At 42.5% G+C, this 17,597-nt stretch overlaps 1 protein-coding gene across 4 annotated transcripts in view; it reads right to left on the reverse strand.

Annotated features, from left to right (window-relative positions):
* Positions 1 to 998: 998 nt before the first annotated feature.
* Positions 999 to 17,597, reverse strand: part of CATSPERE (catsper channel auxiliary subunit epsilon) — an 891,786-nt gene continuing 875,187 nt past the window's right edge. For all 4 annotated transcript variants that reach the window (XM_075596820.1, XM_075596822.1, XM_075596819.1 and 1 more), the window contains 2 exons: positions 3,354 to 3,407; positions 999 to 1,952 (listed from right to left, as the gene is read on the reverse strand). In XM_075596820.1, the coding sequence (XP_075452935.1) occupies positions 1,772 to 1,952; positions 3,354 to 3,407 (235 nt within the window). In that variant the 3' untranslated portion in view covers positions 999 to 1,771. The remainder of the gene's footprint in view (positions 1,953 to 3,353; positions 3,408 to 17,597) is intronic.

Consider the following 17,597-nt stretch of genomic DNA (forward strand, 5'->3'; position numbering starts at 1 on the left):
TTTATATATATATATATATATATATATATATATATATATATATACATATATACATAAATACATACATCAATAAATAAATTATGTATGTGACTGTAATTCAAAGGGTGTACACATGCGGCCAATAGGTTACTTATTCACATTATATTCTAATGTGAACAGGGTGCTCCATGTCTGTCATAATAAAAACTGGAATAGAGAACAAATCTTTTAGACTTGAACTCAAATCCAGCTTATACCCTGATATATGCTGCCAATGTGTCTAAGCAGAAAAAGATGGGCAAATTGCAAAAAAAATCTGTTATTGAGAACACGGATTTGAGTTCCAGGAACTGGACACTACCATAAATCAAATAAACCGCAAAATCAAGATGATCTCCAAAAAATCACAATAAGTGCCAGAGTACCCCCATGCCATGGAACAAAGACATGAAAAAATGACTAGAGTTAAATAGGGCAAATAATAAACATTATGTGCAAATATTTGAGTCATTTATCATTTATCCAGAAGGCAAGACAGAGATAAATTTACATTTAGTCCCTTGAGATCAATAGTGTACAGGATGTATATCCAAAATGCCTCAAAACTAAGTACTGCACCGGATCCTGAAAGGTAGGGGATACTGTTCAATGCTCATCTATAACTCTATTTAAAGGGCTAAAAAACTGGAACGAATGACTGATTATGCTGTACATTCAATGTGAAAGTCAGATGGCTACCGTACATATCGGGCAACTGTGATAGCTTTCCGTACGCATTTTATATGGTACGGTACAAAAATGGATGTAATTCATATTGATATAGTTAATCACTTAGGAGTGCTATTTTCGCTCATACTGATTGTTATAAACATCTTCCTTCTCATATTATTGATGCATATTCCATACCCTACATTACTAACCCTGAATTATCAATATCCTCCAGTTTTTTGTTATACTCGAAACCTGGGGATTCCATTAATTTCTTTCGATACATGCTCAACCACATTTGGAATGTCTGCATGTGAGCAAGTTACAATTCATTTGTAGATCTCATTTAGATGACACTATTGGATGCTTATCTCTGTACTATTAGCGTAATGTCATATGCCTAATGTATACAGGTCAAAGATACCCAGGACCATACAAAACATAAAAAGAACAATGTAAAACAAAACTCTCCAGGTAGAGCGGATTGGTGCAACAACTGTGTAACAATTTGAAGAGTTAAACGTAATATGTATCCGATATTTAACTTGATGGAAACAATCATACTATAGGGTATATACAGTACCAGCTACACATTATGTTAATCACTAACATCATGTTACATTATTTTTCATGCCATTTTGCACCATCCATCAAGGGATTTAAATGGACACTTGTTTAGCGTCACTGACATCTTTATAAAGGTCCCAACGGCACCGAAACGTCCATTCTCACAATAAATATAATTTATTATTATTATAATTTTAGAATTTTATTAAAAAGGATCCAAGTATGCAGAACATTTCATAGCATATATACAGTGGCATAACTACATGGTAAGAGGCCCCCGGACAAAGTTGTAGCATCACGTATCAGCGCATTGTCATGGCAATGCATCACCATGTGATGTCACGTTACATCATGCCGCGACGCCTATGCAGGTGGGCTGCCCAGGCGGATGTTATGCCAGTGCATATATAATATATATATAATTTTCAGGAAATATCTGTTATTAGTCATTTAATCTACTAACTTTTTAATCATAACCAAAGACTGTTAGCTTTTAATATACAGTAACTCACAATAGTTATTGCTCTTTCTTTTTGTCCTCCAATGGCTGTTTTGGTTGTTCATATATGTTGAGATGTGGATCAGTAAACCTAAGAGCTCTAAATATTTGGACATATTTAAAATAGCTTGCTAGCAAAATAATGACGAAAAGAAATAGAAGAGTGAAAACTAAGGCAGGAATGATTTTAGCATGTGGTCTGTGAATAAACAGAAACAAATAAAAGGAGTCATTTAGATATTGTCACATTTAATTTTCTAGCTTGCCCAAAAAATGTTATGTCACTATTTGTACATCTTTTTCTCAGTCAGTGACAAACATCAAGTAGTAGCAGTAAAATGATAAATCAAAAACTACCACAATACTGTAAAGTAGAACATTTTGACCCATTGGGGGCGATTTAACATCCATTAAAAAGTTTAAAAAAAAGTTAAATTTTTTTTCTATGTAAAATTTTGTCCTCTTATTGCTTTTCAATACATTTTTTCAGTACTGTACTTTTGCAGCAGGGTGACTGATTGGGTGACTCCCTATAAATCATAAAGCCCACTTTAGCTAGAATAATTTTTTCCTGGCTACAGATACAAAAAGTTAATAAATGCAAACAAAGATGCCTATGTATAGAACGAAGCATTAAAAATTGCCTTTCTGTCACAAAACTGCTGTGTATAAATCGCGTTTAAAATTGTGCTTACTGTATGTACCAACTAAAATTTCTCAATTTTCATATCAAAAATATATTTTACATATTCAGTCGAGCATAGAATAAGACTTTGCTACAGTAGGTGTGCAGATATAAATGGATTGTACAGGAATCCCTCAATATATGGAACAGATACGTTCCTGAAAAGTTGTCCATATATCAAACTCTATTTTTCCATTTACTTCCATTATATACAGTAACTGGAGTTGCATTCCTACGTAAAAATATCAGCCCCAAAATATAATAAAACCACATTTAAGAATGCAGCAAACTTTTTTAAGCACATATTTATTGGGAAATAGATCATTGTACGATAAAATATTCATGATAATTATCAAAATGAAGAGCGTGGGGAAACCAATTCAGCATTAAAAGTGCGCACAAATGACTTACTGTAGAACAGTATAAATGGCACTAGGACAAATTACAGACCGTGCATTGTATGATTCTCCCTCCCCCAAATGTATCGTTTAGAGATTTTTAAATTTAATAAATGTGAATTTAACATTCTGTACTGTATATCAAATTTCTTCCCTCAATTATCAATTCTATTACAGCGAAATTCCATATATCGAGGGATGCCTGTATTGAAAAAAAATATTTCTGTGAGCCCCCGAAAAAGAATAAAGGGTGTCAAAATCTTCTACCAAGTTCAATGTGATGTAAAGCATAAACAAGTCTGTTTATACTTAGTTATAAATTAAATTGCTACAGTATGTCTCAACTAAAAATGTTTTTAATGTAGCATGAAATGTTTCATTATATACTGCAGGTTAACAAAATTTATAATCTTCACAACATGACTATTACAGTATACTTAAAATTACAATAAAAATGTAGACTTACTAATATTATTAGTAATTTAAGTTGTATTAATCAGGCATCTAACATTATTACCTTTCTATGATTCCAAAGGTTTCAATCGCAAATGTTGCTCTAAGGTCGCAGAAACTAGAATAAAAATAATACATGTTTAATTAATAGACAAGGAATTGTTTCATTTGCATTAGTATCAAATAAAATGCCTTAATATTGTCGATGCTCTTAAAATGCCATGGTGTTTGCTATTTGTGAGCTAAAATCCAATATGTTTATATCATGTACATTTCAGCAAAGAGATGTTACAAAAGAACATTACTGGTGAATGGAAATAGAAAAAGAGTAGTGAATGCTAATGTGTTTCTAGTATCTGTCCATGCAAGAGATGGATATAGGGAAAATTTGGGGCTGTAGGGCCCAGATCCACAGAGCTTCGTTAAATCAGGGTAACAGATGTTAATTTCCCCCAGTTTAATGGGTATCCACAAAGCTAATATGCAAAAACAATGGTCGTTAGGGCTTTTATTAGAACATGGTTAACGCAGCAATAGCCAACAAACACTTGGATAAGACATATGACCTCTGATTATAAGTAAGGCTTTCAAGCCTCGATTGATTTAGATTTGAGATGTTTTGCTTTTTATGTTTGTTTTTTTTGGTTTCTGTTTCCATTGGGCCGGTGAATGATTTACATTTTTATTGTTTTGTGATTTTTACTTTTTCATGGTGCTTGGTCATTTGGACTGTAAAAATATTTTTTTATATAATTTTTTTTTTTTCAACTTTGTCTTTATTGTTTTTTTGTGCATACAGACACGAAAATACAGGGTGTTGATAACTATTCATAGTATACACCTAACTATCGAGGACAAACCACATAAAACGAACACACGTTGGGGAGACAACAGGACAATACATCGACAGACCAATGATGACAGAGGAGAAAGAGGGGGAGGGAAGGTGGGGAAGGGGGGGGGGGGAGGAAGGGATCAGCGAAGAATAACCTCCTTTATCGTGTTTTCCGGTGCGGAGCATCTCAGCCACTAGCGCTTTGCCCGTCACCACCTCATAGGGGACCCTAGAATAGTTCCGCTTCGAGTTTTCGTTGTTATTTATTTAGTATATCACTAGACCCTGGGGGGATCCCTTCCATCCGTCCTAACTAGCTCCCTGCCACCTATCCAAGGAGAACTCACCTAAATCTATCAAAGCCATATTGTGGCATCATTCACCCCCTGGATATCAGTCTGAGCCAGCCATAATGACCAGACCTTTTCGAATTTATCGGCCGAATCGTTAACTAAGGTCGTTAACTTCTCCATTCGGCATATGAACCAAATTCTGTTTCTGATTTTCGCTATAGAAGGAATTGCATTCTGATTCCACAATGCTGCGGTCTCACACCTCATAGCTGTAGCAAAGTGTGCTATCAACTTGTTACCCGATCTAGATACATCATTTGTAGGTTTGCCTAATAAAAATAGCCACGGGTCCAGCTGAATTTTGAGCCCTAAGAAGATCCTCTGCAGCCAATCGCGGATCTGGGTCCAGACAGGCACTATTTTCGGGCAAAACCACAGCATGTGAACCAAATCCCCCTGTTCCCCGCACTGCCTAGGGCAGAGCGGGGAAGAGCCCGGGATGAATTTTGCTAATCTAACTGGGGTGAGATACCAGCGTAACAACACTTTATATGAGTTCTCCTTTAATGTTGTACAGATGGAGCTACTAGCTGCGGCTTTAAACACCGCAGACCAGTCCTCGTCCTCTAATGTGCCCTGTAAATCCGCTTCCCACTGGACCATAAAACGGGGTTTGGCTGTCATATCCGTGTCAGCGTTAACCACCCCTCTGTATAAGGCAGATATCAGTCCCCCGTGTCTGCACTGCGCACGCAGAGCTGTTCAAAATTCGTTAACGGTGGTCTCACCGGGTATGCGTTGTAGTATGCCCGAACCTGGAGGTACCTCATAAATTCAGTGTTAGGTATGTCCGTTTCCGACTGTAATAGTTCGAAGGATTTAATCTTGCCACTAGCCTCCAGGTCCTTCAATCGCCTAATCCCCAATTTGCGCCATAACAGGAAACTCTTGTTTGCTAAACCAGGAGCAAAGTCTGGGTTGCCATATAAGGGAGCCATAAGTGTGTTTTTGGAAGTTATCGAGCGGTTACCTTTAGTAGCCTCCCAAACCGAGAGTGAGTTGAGAACAGAGGTCAGCGGTATGAGTACATCCTTCACCCATGTCCTCGGGTACCAGATCAGGTCCTTGAGCTCAAGCGGGGCGCACATCTCCTTCTCCAGCGCCACCCACCTCCTGAGCTCCGGATCTCCATGCCACTGCGTAATTTGGCACAACTGCGCCGCTTTATAGTAGGATATAACGCTCGGGACCGCCAGGCCACCAGCTTCCTTAGCTTTCTGCATCATTTTTACTTTAATCCGTGTTTTTTTACCATTCCAAATAAATTGCGAGATTGATTTTTGTAGCCCTATGATGTCTGCTCGTACCACGGCTATCGGGAGAGTTTGGAACAGATATAAAATCCGGGGAAGGATATTCATCTTGACGCTGTAAATTCTCCCCAACCAAGAAATACCATATGCCTTCCATTCCTGTAGCTCTTTTTTGAGAGTCTTCAACAGGCTGGGATAATTAGCTTGATATAGCGAGCCTACCTTTTTTGTGATCTGCACTTCTAAGTATTTCATGGATGTGGGACGCCACTTAAACTCAAAATTGAGCTCAATCAGCTTCTCCATCTCTCTAGGTATGTTGAGGCTTAAGGCCTCTGATTTAGTCTGATTTATTTTAAATCCAGAGATCTGGGCAAAACACTCTAGGAGCTGGAACAGATTGGGTAGCGAGATGAGCGGCTTAGTAAGAGTTAGAATAATGTCATCTGCGTACAAAGCCACTTTGTGTTCTTGGGGGTGGATTTGTACACCAGAGATATCAGCGTTGTTCAGAATTTGTGCTGCAAGTGGCTCGATGCATAAGGCGAATAACAGAGGTGACAGCGGGCACCCCTGCTTCGTGCCACTTTTAATTGGAAATAAGTCTGAAGGGAACCCCTGGTGGACCACTTTAGCTGCTGGTGCGGCATATAATGCTTTGACTGCCTGCCGGAATATGCCTCCGAACCCAAATGCTCCAAGCGTAGACTCCAAGTAAGGCCAGTCAATTCTGTCAAAGGCCTTTTCCGCATCTAGGCTTAAGGCTACGCTTCGAATCTCATTGGCTCCTATAAAGTCTATTATATCAACAATCCTTCTAGTATTATCGGCCGCTTGTCTATTTCTAACGAAGCCAACTTGATCCGGATGGATTAGCCTCGGCAGGATGACACTTAATCTGTTGGCCAGTAATTTGGAATAGATTTTAACATCTGTATTAATTAATGATATTGGCCGATAGCTTTGGCAATTTGTGGGATCTTTGTCCCCTTTATGAATTACCGAGATTGACGCCTGGAGCATCTGTCCCGTGAAAGGTTCTCCTGCTAATACTCCATTAAACAACCGGAGCATATGTGGAGCTAAGACTCCGATAAATTTTTTATAATACAGATTGGAGAACCCATCCGGGCCTGGGGCTTTTGATGCCTTTAAATTTTTCACTACCGCTGTCAATTCCTCTCCTGTAAAGTCGCGTTGGATTGCCTCTCGCTCCAATCTGGTCACTTGTGGCAGTGCAGCGTCCGCTAAGAATTTCCGCAGTTTACTGCTTGTCTTAGCGTTGTGAACTACCTTCTCCCCATTATATAGCTGTGTGTAAAATGTCGCAAACTCCCCTACTATAACTTTGGGGTTAGAGGAGACCCGCCCCTCCGCTGTCTTAATAGAATGAATATTAAAATTTGGTTTACGATTACGGAGTCTGGTGGCTAGCATAGTGTCCGGTTTATTAGCTTTCTCATAAAACTTCCTCTGCGTCCAACTCATGTCTTTCTCAGCTCTGGAGGTAAGGAGGAGATTTAATTCAATCCTAACATCCTTCAACTCCTTCAGTGTGTCATCTCTACCTGTCCGGTTATGTAGTGTAGAGAGCTCGTGTAACCTTTGATATAGCTGAGTTAATTTGGCTTCCTTTCTCTTTTTTCTACCCGCAGCTATACCAATTAGTACCCCTCTTATCGTGGCCTTGTGAGCCTCCCATAACATAGACTTGGATTCCACACTGCCTTCGTTTGTCTGAAAATAGTTTGAAATTTCAGCTTTGACTTGTTTCTGTATATCCGGTATTTTAATTATAGATTCGTTTATCTTCCAGTTTGCTCCCGGTTTAACAGACCCAATTTGACTGCATCTTAGCTCTACTGATGCATGATCCGACCATGTAATATCATGTATGCTCGTGTCGGATATTTGTGGGACCATTCTGCCAGACACAAAGAAGTGATCAATCCTACTGTTACTGTCATGGGGATGTGAATAGAAGGAGTAACTACGATCTCCGTGGTGCTGCTCTCTCCATATGTCTACAAGACCAAATTGTTTTAGTCCCTTCAGTAAGGGGACATTTCCCTCACTCTGCGTGGGTTGCTGAGACGAGGAGCGATCAACTCTCAGGTCCATGACCGTAGTAAAGTCTCCACCTAAGACTATGTGTCCCTCCGCCCACTGCTGTAGTTTCCTAAAGAACGTGTCGAAAAAGTAAGATTGCCCTTCACTCGGTGCGTATACACAGGCCAGTGTTATTCTATTCTGTTTGAGGAGTCCTATCAGAACAATGAATCGTCCCTTAGGATCTCGTTTGATCTTTTCGACCTGAAAGGGAGTGTTATTATGTATCAGTATAGCTACTCCTTTTTTTTTTCTTCACCTGAAGATAGGTATATTGTTCGATAATGTGTGTCTAAGAATTTAGGGCTGTTCCGAGAACTAAAATGGGTTTCCTGGAGGAAGACTACATCTGCCCTTCTCCTTTTAAACTCCGAAAAGGCAACCCACCTTTTGTGTGGACTATTGAGCCCCTTGGCATTTTGTGATAAAAAGGTTACCGCCATTGTATAAGGAGGAGTGTGTGTAGTAGTAGTTTACAATCAAATTTGCGCTTACCCCGACCTATGATCTCTTGACGGACTTGTGAGTTGTAGTGCTGACACCTGCAGAGCTTCTTCTTTCTGTCGCCTTTTGGGGTTGGGGTGAGGGAGGGAGGGATAAGACATGAGGAAAGAACACATATACATATCACACATCAAAACATCTAGAACCGTATTGGTCCTGTAGGCCCTCGGGTTCAGTGCCCGGTAGAGATATTCTCTCTCTGGACCCCCCTCCCACCCGATCCAGTTCCATGGCCCCGAGTCCCGGCCATGGACATCCGGGTCTTTGCCAGGAAAGTAGGCAAGCCCATCTTCCTGGAGTTGATGCACATACCTGCAGGCAGAGTGGTAACAACCCCCCCTCCCCCGCCGACAGTCATGCCTAACCAAAACCTTACCACTAAACACTAATCTATCTACTACTGTAACCTTAACTACCCCTATCCCTCCTCTCTCTTCTCTCCTTACACTATCTCTTTTAACCCTAATCTAAGTGCCCCTTTAAGTCGACTACCCCCCCTCCCCCCTTCTGTTGTCTCGCCTACCCCTGAGCCATTCTATTTCTCATACGGTGAAACTCGTTTATATTCTCCCCTTCCTGCCAGCGGTTCAGCGTTATACTATATTCCTAGGCCCCCTAATACCGCTTCGAGTCTCCACCCACTTCTATTCTTGCCTCATACCTAGGTCCCTACTGCTCCCCTAACAGCCCCACATCTACCCCAGCAGCAGACCTCCTCTAACGCTTGAGACCTCTGTCTCTGGTCCCGCAGCAAACGTTCCCGTCTCTCGCCCCTCTCCTCTTCATACTCCTCTCCCCAGCAGCAGAACTCGCGCGCCTCCGCCAGGGAGGACCGCTCCACTTCCGGGTCGTCGCATCCTCCTGCTTGTCACGCTGTCTGCTCCACTGTAGGCGTCTCTTCCCCCGATCTCGCGAGATCCGGCTCGGCTACGTCACCGAGCTGGGCGAGGCGGGCTCAGTCGGGGGAAGATCATCAGGGAGAGAAGGCGGATCCGAAGGCAGCTCTCTGGGCGGGGCCCGCTCAAGGAGCACTCTCTCCCGCCGAAAACCCCGCCGCCATGGAAATCCTCGCGCCCTGTCTCCGTCTTCCATCCCAGGTAAGGAAGAGGTAGCCATTTTAGATTCCACGAGGGGGTATTAGTTCCATGGGTTTGGAGTCAATTGTGCCGACCCCCGCTGCTTGGCATCTTGACACTAACGTTGTCCACACCTAGGGTGACCACTTTAATGTTCTATGGGGTATAAACTTTTCTTGAATTATTGAATTCCGCAACAGGCGCAATATAACTGCCATAACTTTATTAGTTCAATGTCTTAGGGACTCTTGCCCCCCCCTCCGTCCTTCTCGTGCATTCTTTCCTTGGTGAAGAGGATCCCGATCTCCTCGGTGAGACCTCCGCCCTGTTCACCTCCGAGTCTCCACCCAGAGCGGCGTCCGAGGTCCCCTTGACCCCCAGCTTTTCAGGAAGGACGGACCCTCCGAGGGGTGTTTTAGCACATGTTGGCGGCCATTTTTAATGGCCACAAGGGCAAATGGAAAAGCCAATCTGTACCGGATCTCCCGGTCTCTTAATGTCTTCGTGACATGGGCTACTGCTCGCCGCCTGGCCAAAGTGAGGGGGGACAAGTCCTGGAACACCGTGAGGGTAATTCCCTCGTAGGTGATATGAGGGGTGGCTCGGCAATCCTGCTCACCTCCTCCTTTATGGAGAAGTAATGGAGCCGCAGGATAACGTCTCTGGGGGGATTTGAGGGCATCGGTCTCGACCGCAGAGCCCTATGGCACCGATCCATCCTCAGTTCTGACTCCGGTTTGTCCGGAAGGATAGAAGCCATCCATCGAGTCAGCAGGGCCTCCGGGTCCAATATCTCCTCAGGGATCCCCCGGACTCTTAAATTGTTCCTCCTGTCCCTGTTCCCTCCATCTTCTTGGTGGGACTCTAACTCAGCCACTCTCTCCTCTAAGGCTTGCATCCTTGAGTTAGTTTCTTTATGTTGGTTAGAACTGACATCCATCCGCTCCTCCAGTTCATTTGTTCTTGTCCCAATCTGGAGGATATCTTTCCGGAACCCCTCCACTTCCCCCCTAAAGAAGGATTTTAAATCAACCAGCAGCCGAGATATTTCCTTTTTTATTATTTTGGACTGTTCTGCAGCCGCCGCTGTTCCCTCCATGTCTTGGGCTGAATCGGAGTCAGATATCGCCGAAAGCTCTGCTGTTCCCGCCTTGCTCTGGCCAGTGAAGTAGGCCCGTACATCTGACTTTCGCCGGGTCTTTTGCCTCGTCGCTGCCATAGCTCTTCTGGGCTTAAATTCTGATCCGGGGAATGTTTATGATTCCTTAGCGCTAGTTCGAAAGTTTCCTAAATCGGTTTTGGTATTGTTTAATATCTATTTTCTGCCGGCGGTTGGTGGAGCTGTGCAATTACACCACCATCTCCAACCTGCCGCGCATCTCTTTTTTATATAATTTTATGGCTGGGCTTCGGCCCTTTTTGGGGAGGATTGGCTCTGGAAATTAATTGCCCTGAAGATGGTGGACATCCTAGAATGGTGTAAGTCCAATATTTTTATCAGGTACTGTGACAGTGAAGGGGTTAACCAGGCTTATAATAAAGGTCAAGCCCACTTGGTTAACCCTGACCCGTGTGTTAGGGTCTTAGAGTGTCATCTCTGGGACCCAGATGTCGAAAAAATATTACTGCAACTGTATACTGATTTTGTGACATTAAAGAATTATGTGATTTTTGCCTTTATTGGGATGCTGGGTGTCACGATAGACACCAACTTTACCAACACATTTATATTTCTGGGTACTCGATTGAACAGAACAAGTTGCAAAATAAATTGTGATTTATTTCCTTAATAGACAAACACACGACATCTGAAGAATACACTTAAAACAACACTTACTGGGATAAGGGAACTAAATAAATTGTCCTTTGCCTGCAAGCGCAAGAAATGCAGTCTTGATTTAAAGGTCCTGTGGCCAGATCGCAAGTTGCCGATCTAATATCTCAGCCACCTCAAAGAATTTCATTAAGATTTGTTAGAATTCGTTCAAGACTCACCAGGGCTAACGAATTCCGAAGTTTGGGGCAAATCCTTGGTTACGTTGTTATTAACCCCTTCTCTCCGGGACCGGTTGCCGCTGTGCTGGAACAAAGTCTTGCGTCTTTACATCATGGCTTGAAAATCATGAATCCCACCGGGAAACCTCGGAGCCACAGTTATAGACTGGCCAAGGCTATCTTTAACATGTGGACCCAATCCCCTCGTGGGAACAATTTAACCCACCAATAGCCGTGTTGCCCACAGTTCATAAGACTGGGCAAAAAGGCTTTCCGGTGTGCAAAGCGCATGGGTCAGTTTGACACCCATGCCACTTAGCATACCTGGGATACACCCATACCTTGGCGCCTCTGAGTCTGAGATTTGGCCCAGTGGTGTCAATGACCCGGCATCTGTTATGCATCAGAATACATTATGGGTATCTGGGTCTTTTCATCCCTCACACTTCTCTAGATTGGGGGGCGCTATATCAGCAAGACCCCTTTGAAGTGCAGGCATGAAAATACCCCCAGCTCATTCACCCATCTCACATCTGTATGTCCGAGGAATTCCTTCTCGGGCTTACAGAATACATCCTGCCTTACATTTTAAATCTGCAGTTTTTACACACTTTATTAAAACATCATGTTCTACTTGTATTACAACTGTAATTTATATATGTATGTGCATGTAGTGTTTAACTGCACTTGCACCCCAAAAATCAGGTTGCTGGGTGCTTGCGTTCCCGAGTTAGCCTTTATAATTGACATGCCGGCTTCGGGAACGCAAGTTCACCCAATTCTCACGTCAATTGACACAGTTCTCACATCAATTGACTTTCCGACTTTCAAGTTACAAAGTTAACGAGAGACGGATACATTTTCTCGGTAAAGCACTTGAGAATGTAACCGCAACCACTTATTCACTTGACTTGTGGTTACAGGTCAAACCGCAAGTAATTGATACCCATCTCACAGACAGCCCTTTAAACTTTTGCCACGCTTCTTCAATCAGCGCTAGCGTTGGGCGCTCCTACGCCATCTTGTGTCTGTGAAAGGGTATAACAGGCAATGCATTTTGTCTTTTAACACAGCAGGCAGGGAATTGCCTTCAAAAGGGTGGTAAAAACGGCTGGGACAGGGCAAACACAGTAATGCATGGCAAACACGTTTAACCCCTTCATTCCTAATGCGAGTGGAGGATGACCAGCCGGGTATAACACCTTTATTCAGGCCTGATCAACTCCCTGCTCGCCACACTGGGTTTGGGAGATTTATAGGCTGTAAGTTTCAGGTTGGGTTTGGCAGAGAAAGTCTTTGCAGAATGTGTCTTTGTAGCGGGGTTCCAGAGTTATGGGATACCCCAACAGTTGTATCCAGAGTTTGAGTGATATCTTCGGATACAGCTAAGCACTTTACTCCGCCAACCTCGAATCCTGGAAACGTTCTTATGACTCACCGCCAGAGTCCCCGCTGCAGCATCTTCCAGACAAGGTAAATGGGTTTGAAGGGGTTAAAATTTATCTGCAGGTATACACAGAGTCCTTTGTATAGCGGGGCTCTCCATTATAGCAGAGGTACCCACATACATGCCCAGGTATACTGAACCTAGTTTATTGGTTCAGGGTCTGCTCTAGATAGGTTATAAAGCTGAGCATGTTTTTAAAGTGTCTAAAAGTTTTAAAGTTATTTTCTCATGTGTGCCAGAAATGAAGCTCGTGATTGTAGGGAATATACACTCACTCCATTCCTGACTCCAGAATTGGAACCCATAACTTTCAGCACACAGAAAACAGGACACAATATATTTGATTAAATGGGTATAGTTTAATGTGTACATATATTGATAACCTGTATTTGAACTGAGGGCTTTCTAAGTCATGGATTCCGGCTTGGTGCCTCTGTCTGTCCGGAGTCATTACTTGAAAGGCTCAGGCATGTCAAGGTGTTAGAACAGGAGGGGCACTGCAGTTATACTTGAATACCCGCATCCTGGCCTGACACAAGGCAAGCAAACACCATTTGCCAAAATCCAGACTCTGTGGAGCCGGAGCAGAGGTTGGGCTCAGTATGCAAAGAGGCGGAAGGGCCAAGTTAACCCATGCCCCTTGCTTCCTGAGAAAATGTGCCTGCCCTGCTTTACAATACTGGCAAATTGGTGATTGGCTGGCAGGAGAATTCCCACGCTCTGATAATCTGTCCAGGTTAGTGTATAAGGGCCTGAAAGCTTAAGAAGGCCTGCAGCCAAGGGGGAGCACAGATTCCAAGGAGATTCCAAGCGCCACACCAACAGCGGCGAAGTAACAGATGTCCAGGACTTTTTGTGAGTAACAACCGGTCATTGGAAAGTGCTCTAAAAAGGTGATCTGAAGGAATTTTGTTCCAGAAACCGATGTATTCGTTAGCCCCATCCCCAGTAAGTGTGTTAATCTTTAATTGTGTAATTTTGTGTGTCTGTTTTTTATAAGAAATAAATTACCATTTATTTTACCATCTTGTTTTGCTCAATCAAATGATCCCAGTTACAAAAAGGTGTTGTAGAACATGGTCTCCCGATTGTGGCTTCCTAGGCTCTCCTCAAGAGAGCCTAGGTAGTCCCACTGACAATTAATAAGTATTTTCAACCTTTTAATTTTTTTTTTGTTTAATGTACTGTATGTGTAATGAAGTGGAAGACTTCTACCATGAAATCAACCAATAAAGGAAATTGTCATCTCAAGATTGTTATGGGAGAATTCAATACAAAGATTAGTGGCTACCAGAAACATAAAGCATGAGTTGGTAAGTATGGTTACGGTAATAGCAATGAACGTGGGGACATATTGTTACAATTTGCAGAATGTGAAAACTTCTACATCACTAATTCATTCTTCTAGAAGAATACAAATATAAAATGGACTTGGAATTGACCCAATGGAGTCAAGAAGGAAATTGACTACAGTATGTTCTAATTAACAAAAAACACGTGATTGATGATGGCACAGTCCTTGACACGGGAGACCAGGGTTATTAACACCTTTTTCTACCGGGATCATCTGATTGTACAAGACACAGCAGTAAAATAAATTGTAATTTATTCCAGTATTTCACATACACACAAAGTAACACAATTTACACGGTTAACACACTTACTGGGAACGGGGCTAACGAATAAAATCTTCCTTAGAATGAAATTGTCAAAAACGACCTCTATTGGAGCCTTTTCCAATGACCGGGAAGTGCTCGTGAAAGTCCTGGAACACAATTCGGCATGCAATCTGAGCTGCGACCGCTACATCCTCGAAAAGCGGGACTTAGAAAATGTTCTCAGTCAAAATCTTTGGAGCCGGCTTGCGTCTATTCCTTACAGAGCATCATTGAATTTGCCGCTGATGGTTTGGTGCGTGGAATCTGATGTCCTGATTGGTTGTAAGGTTTCTTATAGGTTTTAGAGTTCCATTCAGAAACCACTACAATCAATCAGTGCGTGGAAATTCTCCTGTCAGCAAATCACCAATTTGCCGGTAGTCTATAACCAGGTGGGCACCGATTTGGATTCTGCCAAAGGGCATGCGCCAACCTGGCATCTCTGCTTCTTAGCATATCTATCCAACCCGCTGTCCAGGCTCCGCAGAGTCTGGGGCAGGGCAAATGGTTTCCAGATAGCTCTTTGTTAGCCCAGGATGGATGTACTCAGGTACAACTGCAGTAATCCTCCTGTTCTAACACCTTGGCATCCCTGAGGCTTTCAACTACGGGTCTCGAGTAGACTCGGTGGTGCCAAGCTTGGTAGCTAGCTGGTCTCTCGGAACCACAGACTTGGAATCCCACAGCCACACATATACGGTTACCAGCATTTACATTTATTAATCAGAACCTTTAATAAAATTCTCTTGCTTATGTGTCTGTGTGTTTTAACTGGTATAAGTCTTCTAGTCCGGTGTCAGGGCTAGAATAAACATATACGATCCCTATTCTTATTAGCCTTATCCCTGGCACACTGCACAACCCAGACTTTACTGTACCCACACAATAAAACCCCCCACAGCGTTTGAACATACTTGGAGCACCCCCTGGACCCCTATACCAGGTTCAGGGTGCCAGGGTATGGTCTGGGCATCCCACCGTATACTAGGGACCCCGGGACCGTTCTGGGGATACCTTGATGCCCCATGCCCTCGTAACTTTTCCAGTCTGTGCTGAAGCAGTGAACCCTGGCGGTGAGTCGCAGGAACGTTTCGAGGGTAGGATTTTGCCGAAGCACTGTGCTTCAATGTGCCCGAGAATCTTACCTGATTCCCGGGTACATCTCTGGGGTGTCCCATAACACGGGAACCCTGCTACATAGCAACAATCTGATTGAAGATTCTTTGCAAAACCCACCCTTAAACTTACAGCCTCATGAGCTCCGCTGCCCAGCACCCCTGGAAAGGCACAATGCAGAAAATATTGAATTGTCGCATAATTACTACACAGTCCCAGTGATAAATATATGAGAGTTGGGTCCAAGAGCTGACCCTCTAGGACCTTTACACACGGATCAGGGGTAACCAAGTGGGCTGAACGTTTATTATTGAGCCTGGTTACCCCCTCACCATCACAGTCCTTAACCATTTTGTCATAAGGAGTGATCACCAATTATTTCGCCGCAGAGTATGTCTGAGTGCAAAGATGGAAAGAAGAAAATTAATTAAAAAGAAGAGAAACACAATCAATAACCTCAAGAATATCAGAAGAGACTTTCAACCAGAACTGAAAAATCTCTTCAGTGTTCTCAAAATGTAAGGGGACACTTTAAACAATTATGAAGAACTTATGAAGATTTTAGTTGAAAGTGCACAAAAAACTAGAGGAAAATGCTAAAAAAAAAAAAGATAAGATAAGAAAATATCTGATGAGACAAAACAAATAATGAGAAGATGACAAGAAATGAAGCATTCCCAAAAAACAAGAAGAATTGAATATGTAGACCTGCAAGACAATCCGCAAACATATAACTGAAGATGTAAGAAAATTTAACAGTGATATGATGAAGAAGATTATTCATTAAAATTCGATAAGTGCATTCATGCACGTTAAGTGCTTTTTTAGGATGATATTGCATGTGTAGCTATTCACAAAGCTTCGATAACATGGCAATATCGCACTACAATGGCTTTTTAACGAGCTATAACATGTAGTGCTGTAGCTGAAAAAATGTCCAAACTCGCATTTTTTGCCAGCAACTGCTATTCACTAAACTCCCATATGCATATCGTACTATAAAACCTTGCATTCTTTTCTCGGAATCTAAAGAGTGTCGAGATAGAAACTGCGATTTGCATATCAAGGAGTTTCTTTTATTTTTACTGCATAGGATTGAATCTGGGTGTCTCTGGAGCTGATCTGAATATTTATTTCAGCTCCGAAGATCCCAGGCTTCAATCCTATGTGGGTCACTTTCTCTTCTGTGATCATTATCGTTATATACCCAAGAGCACCACTCACATACAAACCTAGCAGTAGCGGGGGCTCCTCACCACTTTCAAGTCAATCCTATGTAATAAAAATAAAATTACAGCCAGTTTCATTACCTTAGCAGCTAACCGCTAAGTTAACGAAGGGGTTAAATAGCTGGCACTGCTTTGTTTATGGTACAGGGGTGGGTGAAGTAGGCCTTGCAAGAGGGTTGCAGTAGAAGTTAGTGGTTACAACCGCTAAGTTATTTAAAGGGTTAACCCCTTGGGCAACCCTCCATCAAGGCCTAAACACCATCCTGGGGCAACTACCACCTTCACACACCCCTCATATTGTGGGCATGGTTTACCACAGTCACAATCAATGGCTTTATTGTCAAATTTTTCTTTTAATTTAAATGCACTGTGTTTTATTTTGTGGCTCTTTTTTTAGGTTGCAAATTCATTGCCATCGAGGCATATTGGGGGCATAGTTTACCACTTTGACAATCAATGGGTTGAGGGGGTGGGGGTTGGGTGTAGTTAGAGGGTGGTTAGGCCTCCCGGGTGGGTAGCAGATGAGGGGGTTAACTCCTTAATTACCATAGTGGTTGCTAACCACTAAGGTAATTAAAGGATTCGTGTTAGTTTTTTTATTTTATTTTATGTTGCGGCCAATAGAGGACACAGAGGACGCGGAGGAAGATGAGGATGGCCTTCATCCTGCAGGGGAGAGTATAACTTTAATTTACTTTATGCTGGCTGAGTAGTGTTTTATTTTTAATGGGAA

This window comes from Ascaphus truei, chromosome 4, assembly GCF_040206685.1.
Source record: "Ascaphus truei isolate aAscTru1 chromosome 4, aAscTru1.hap1, whole genome shotgun sequence".
In the NCBI taxonomy this organism is placed as follows: Eukaryota; Metazoa; Chordata; class Amphibia; order Anura; family Ascaphidae; genus Ascaphus; species Ascaphus truei.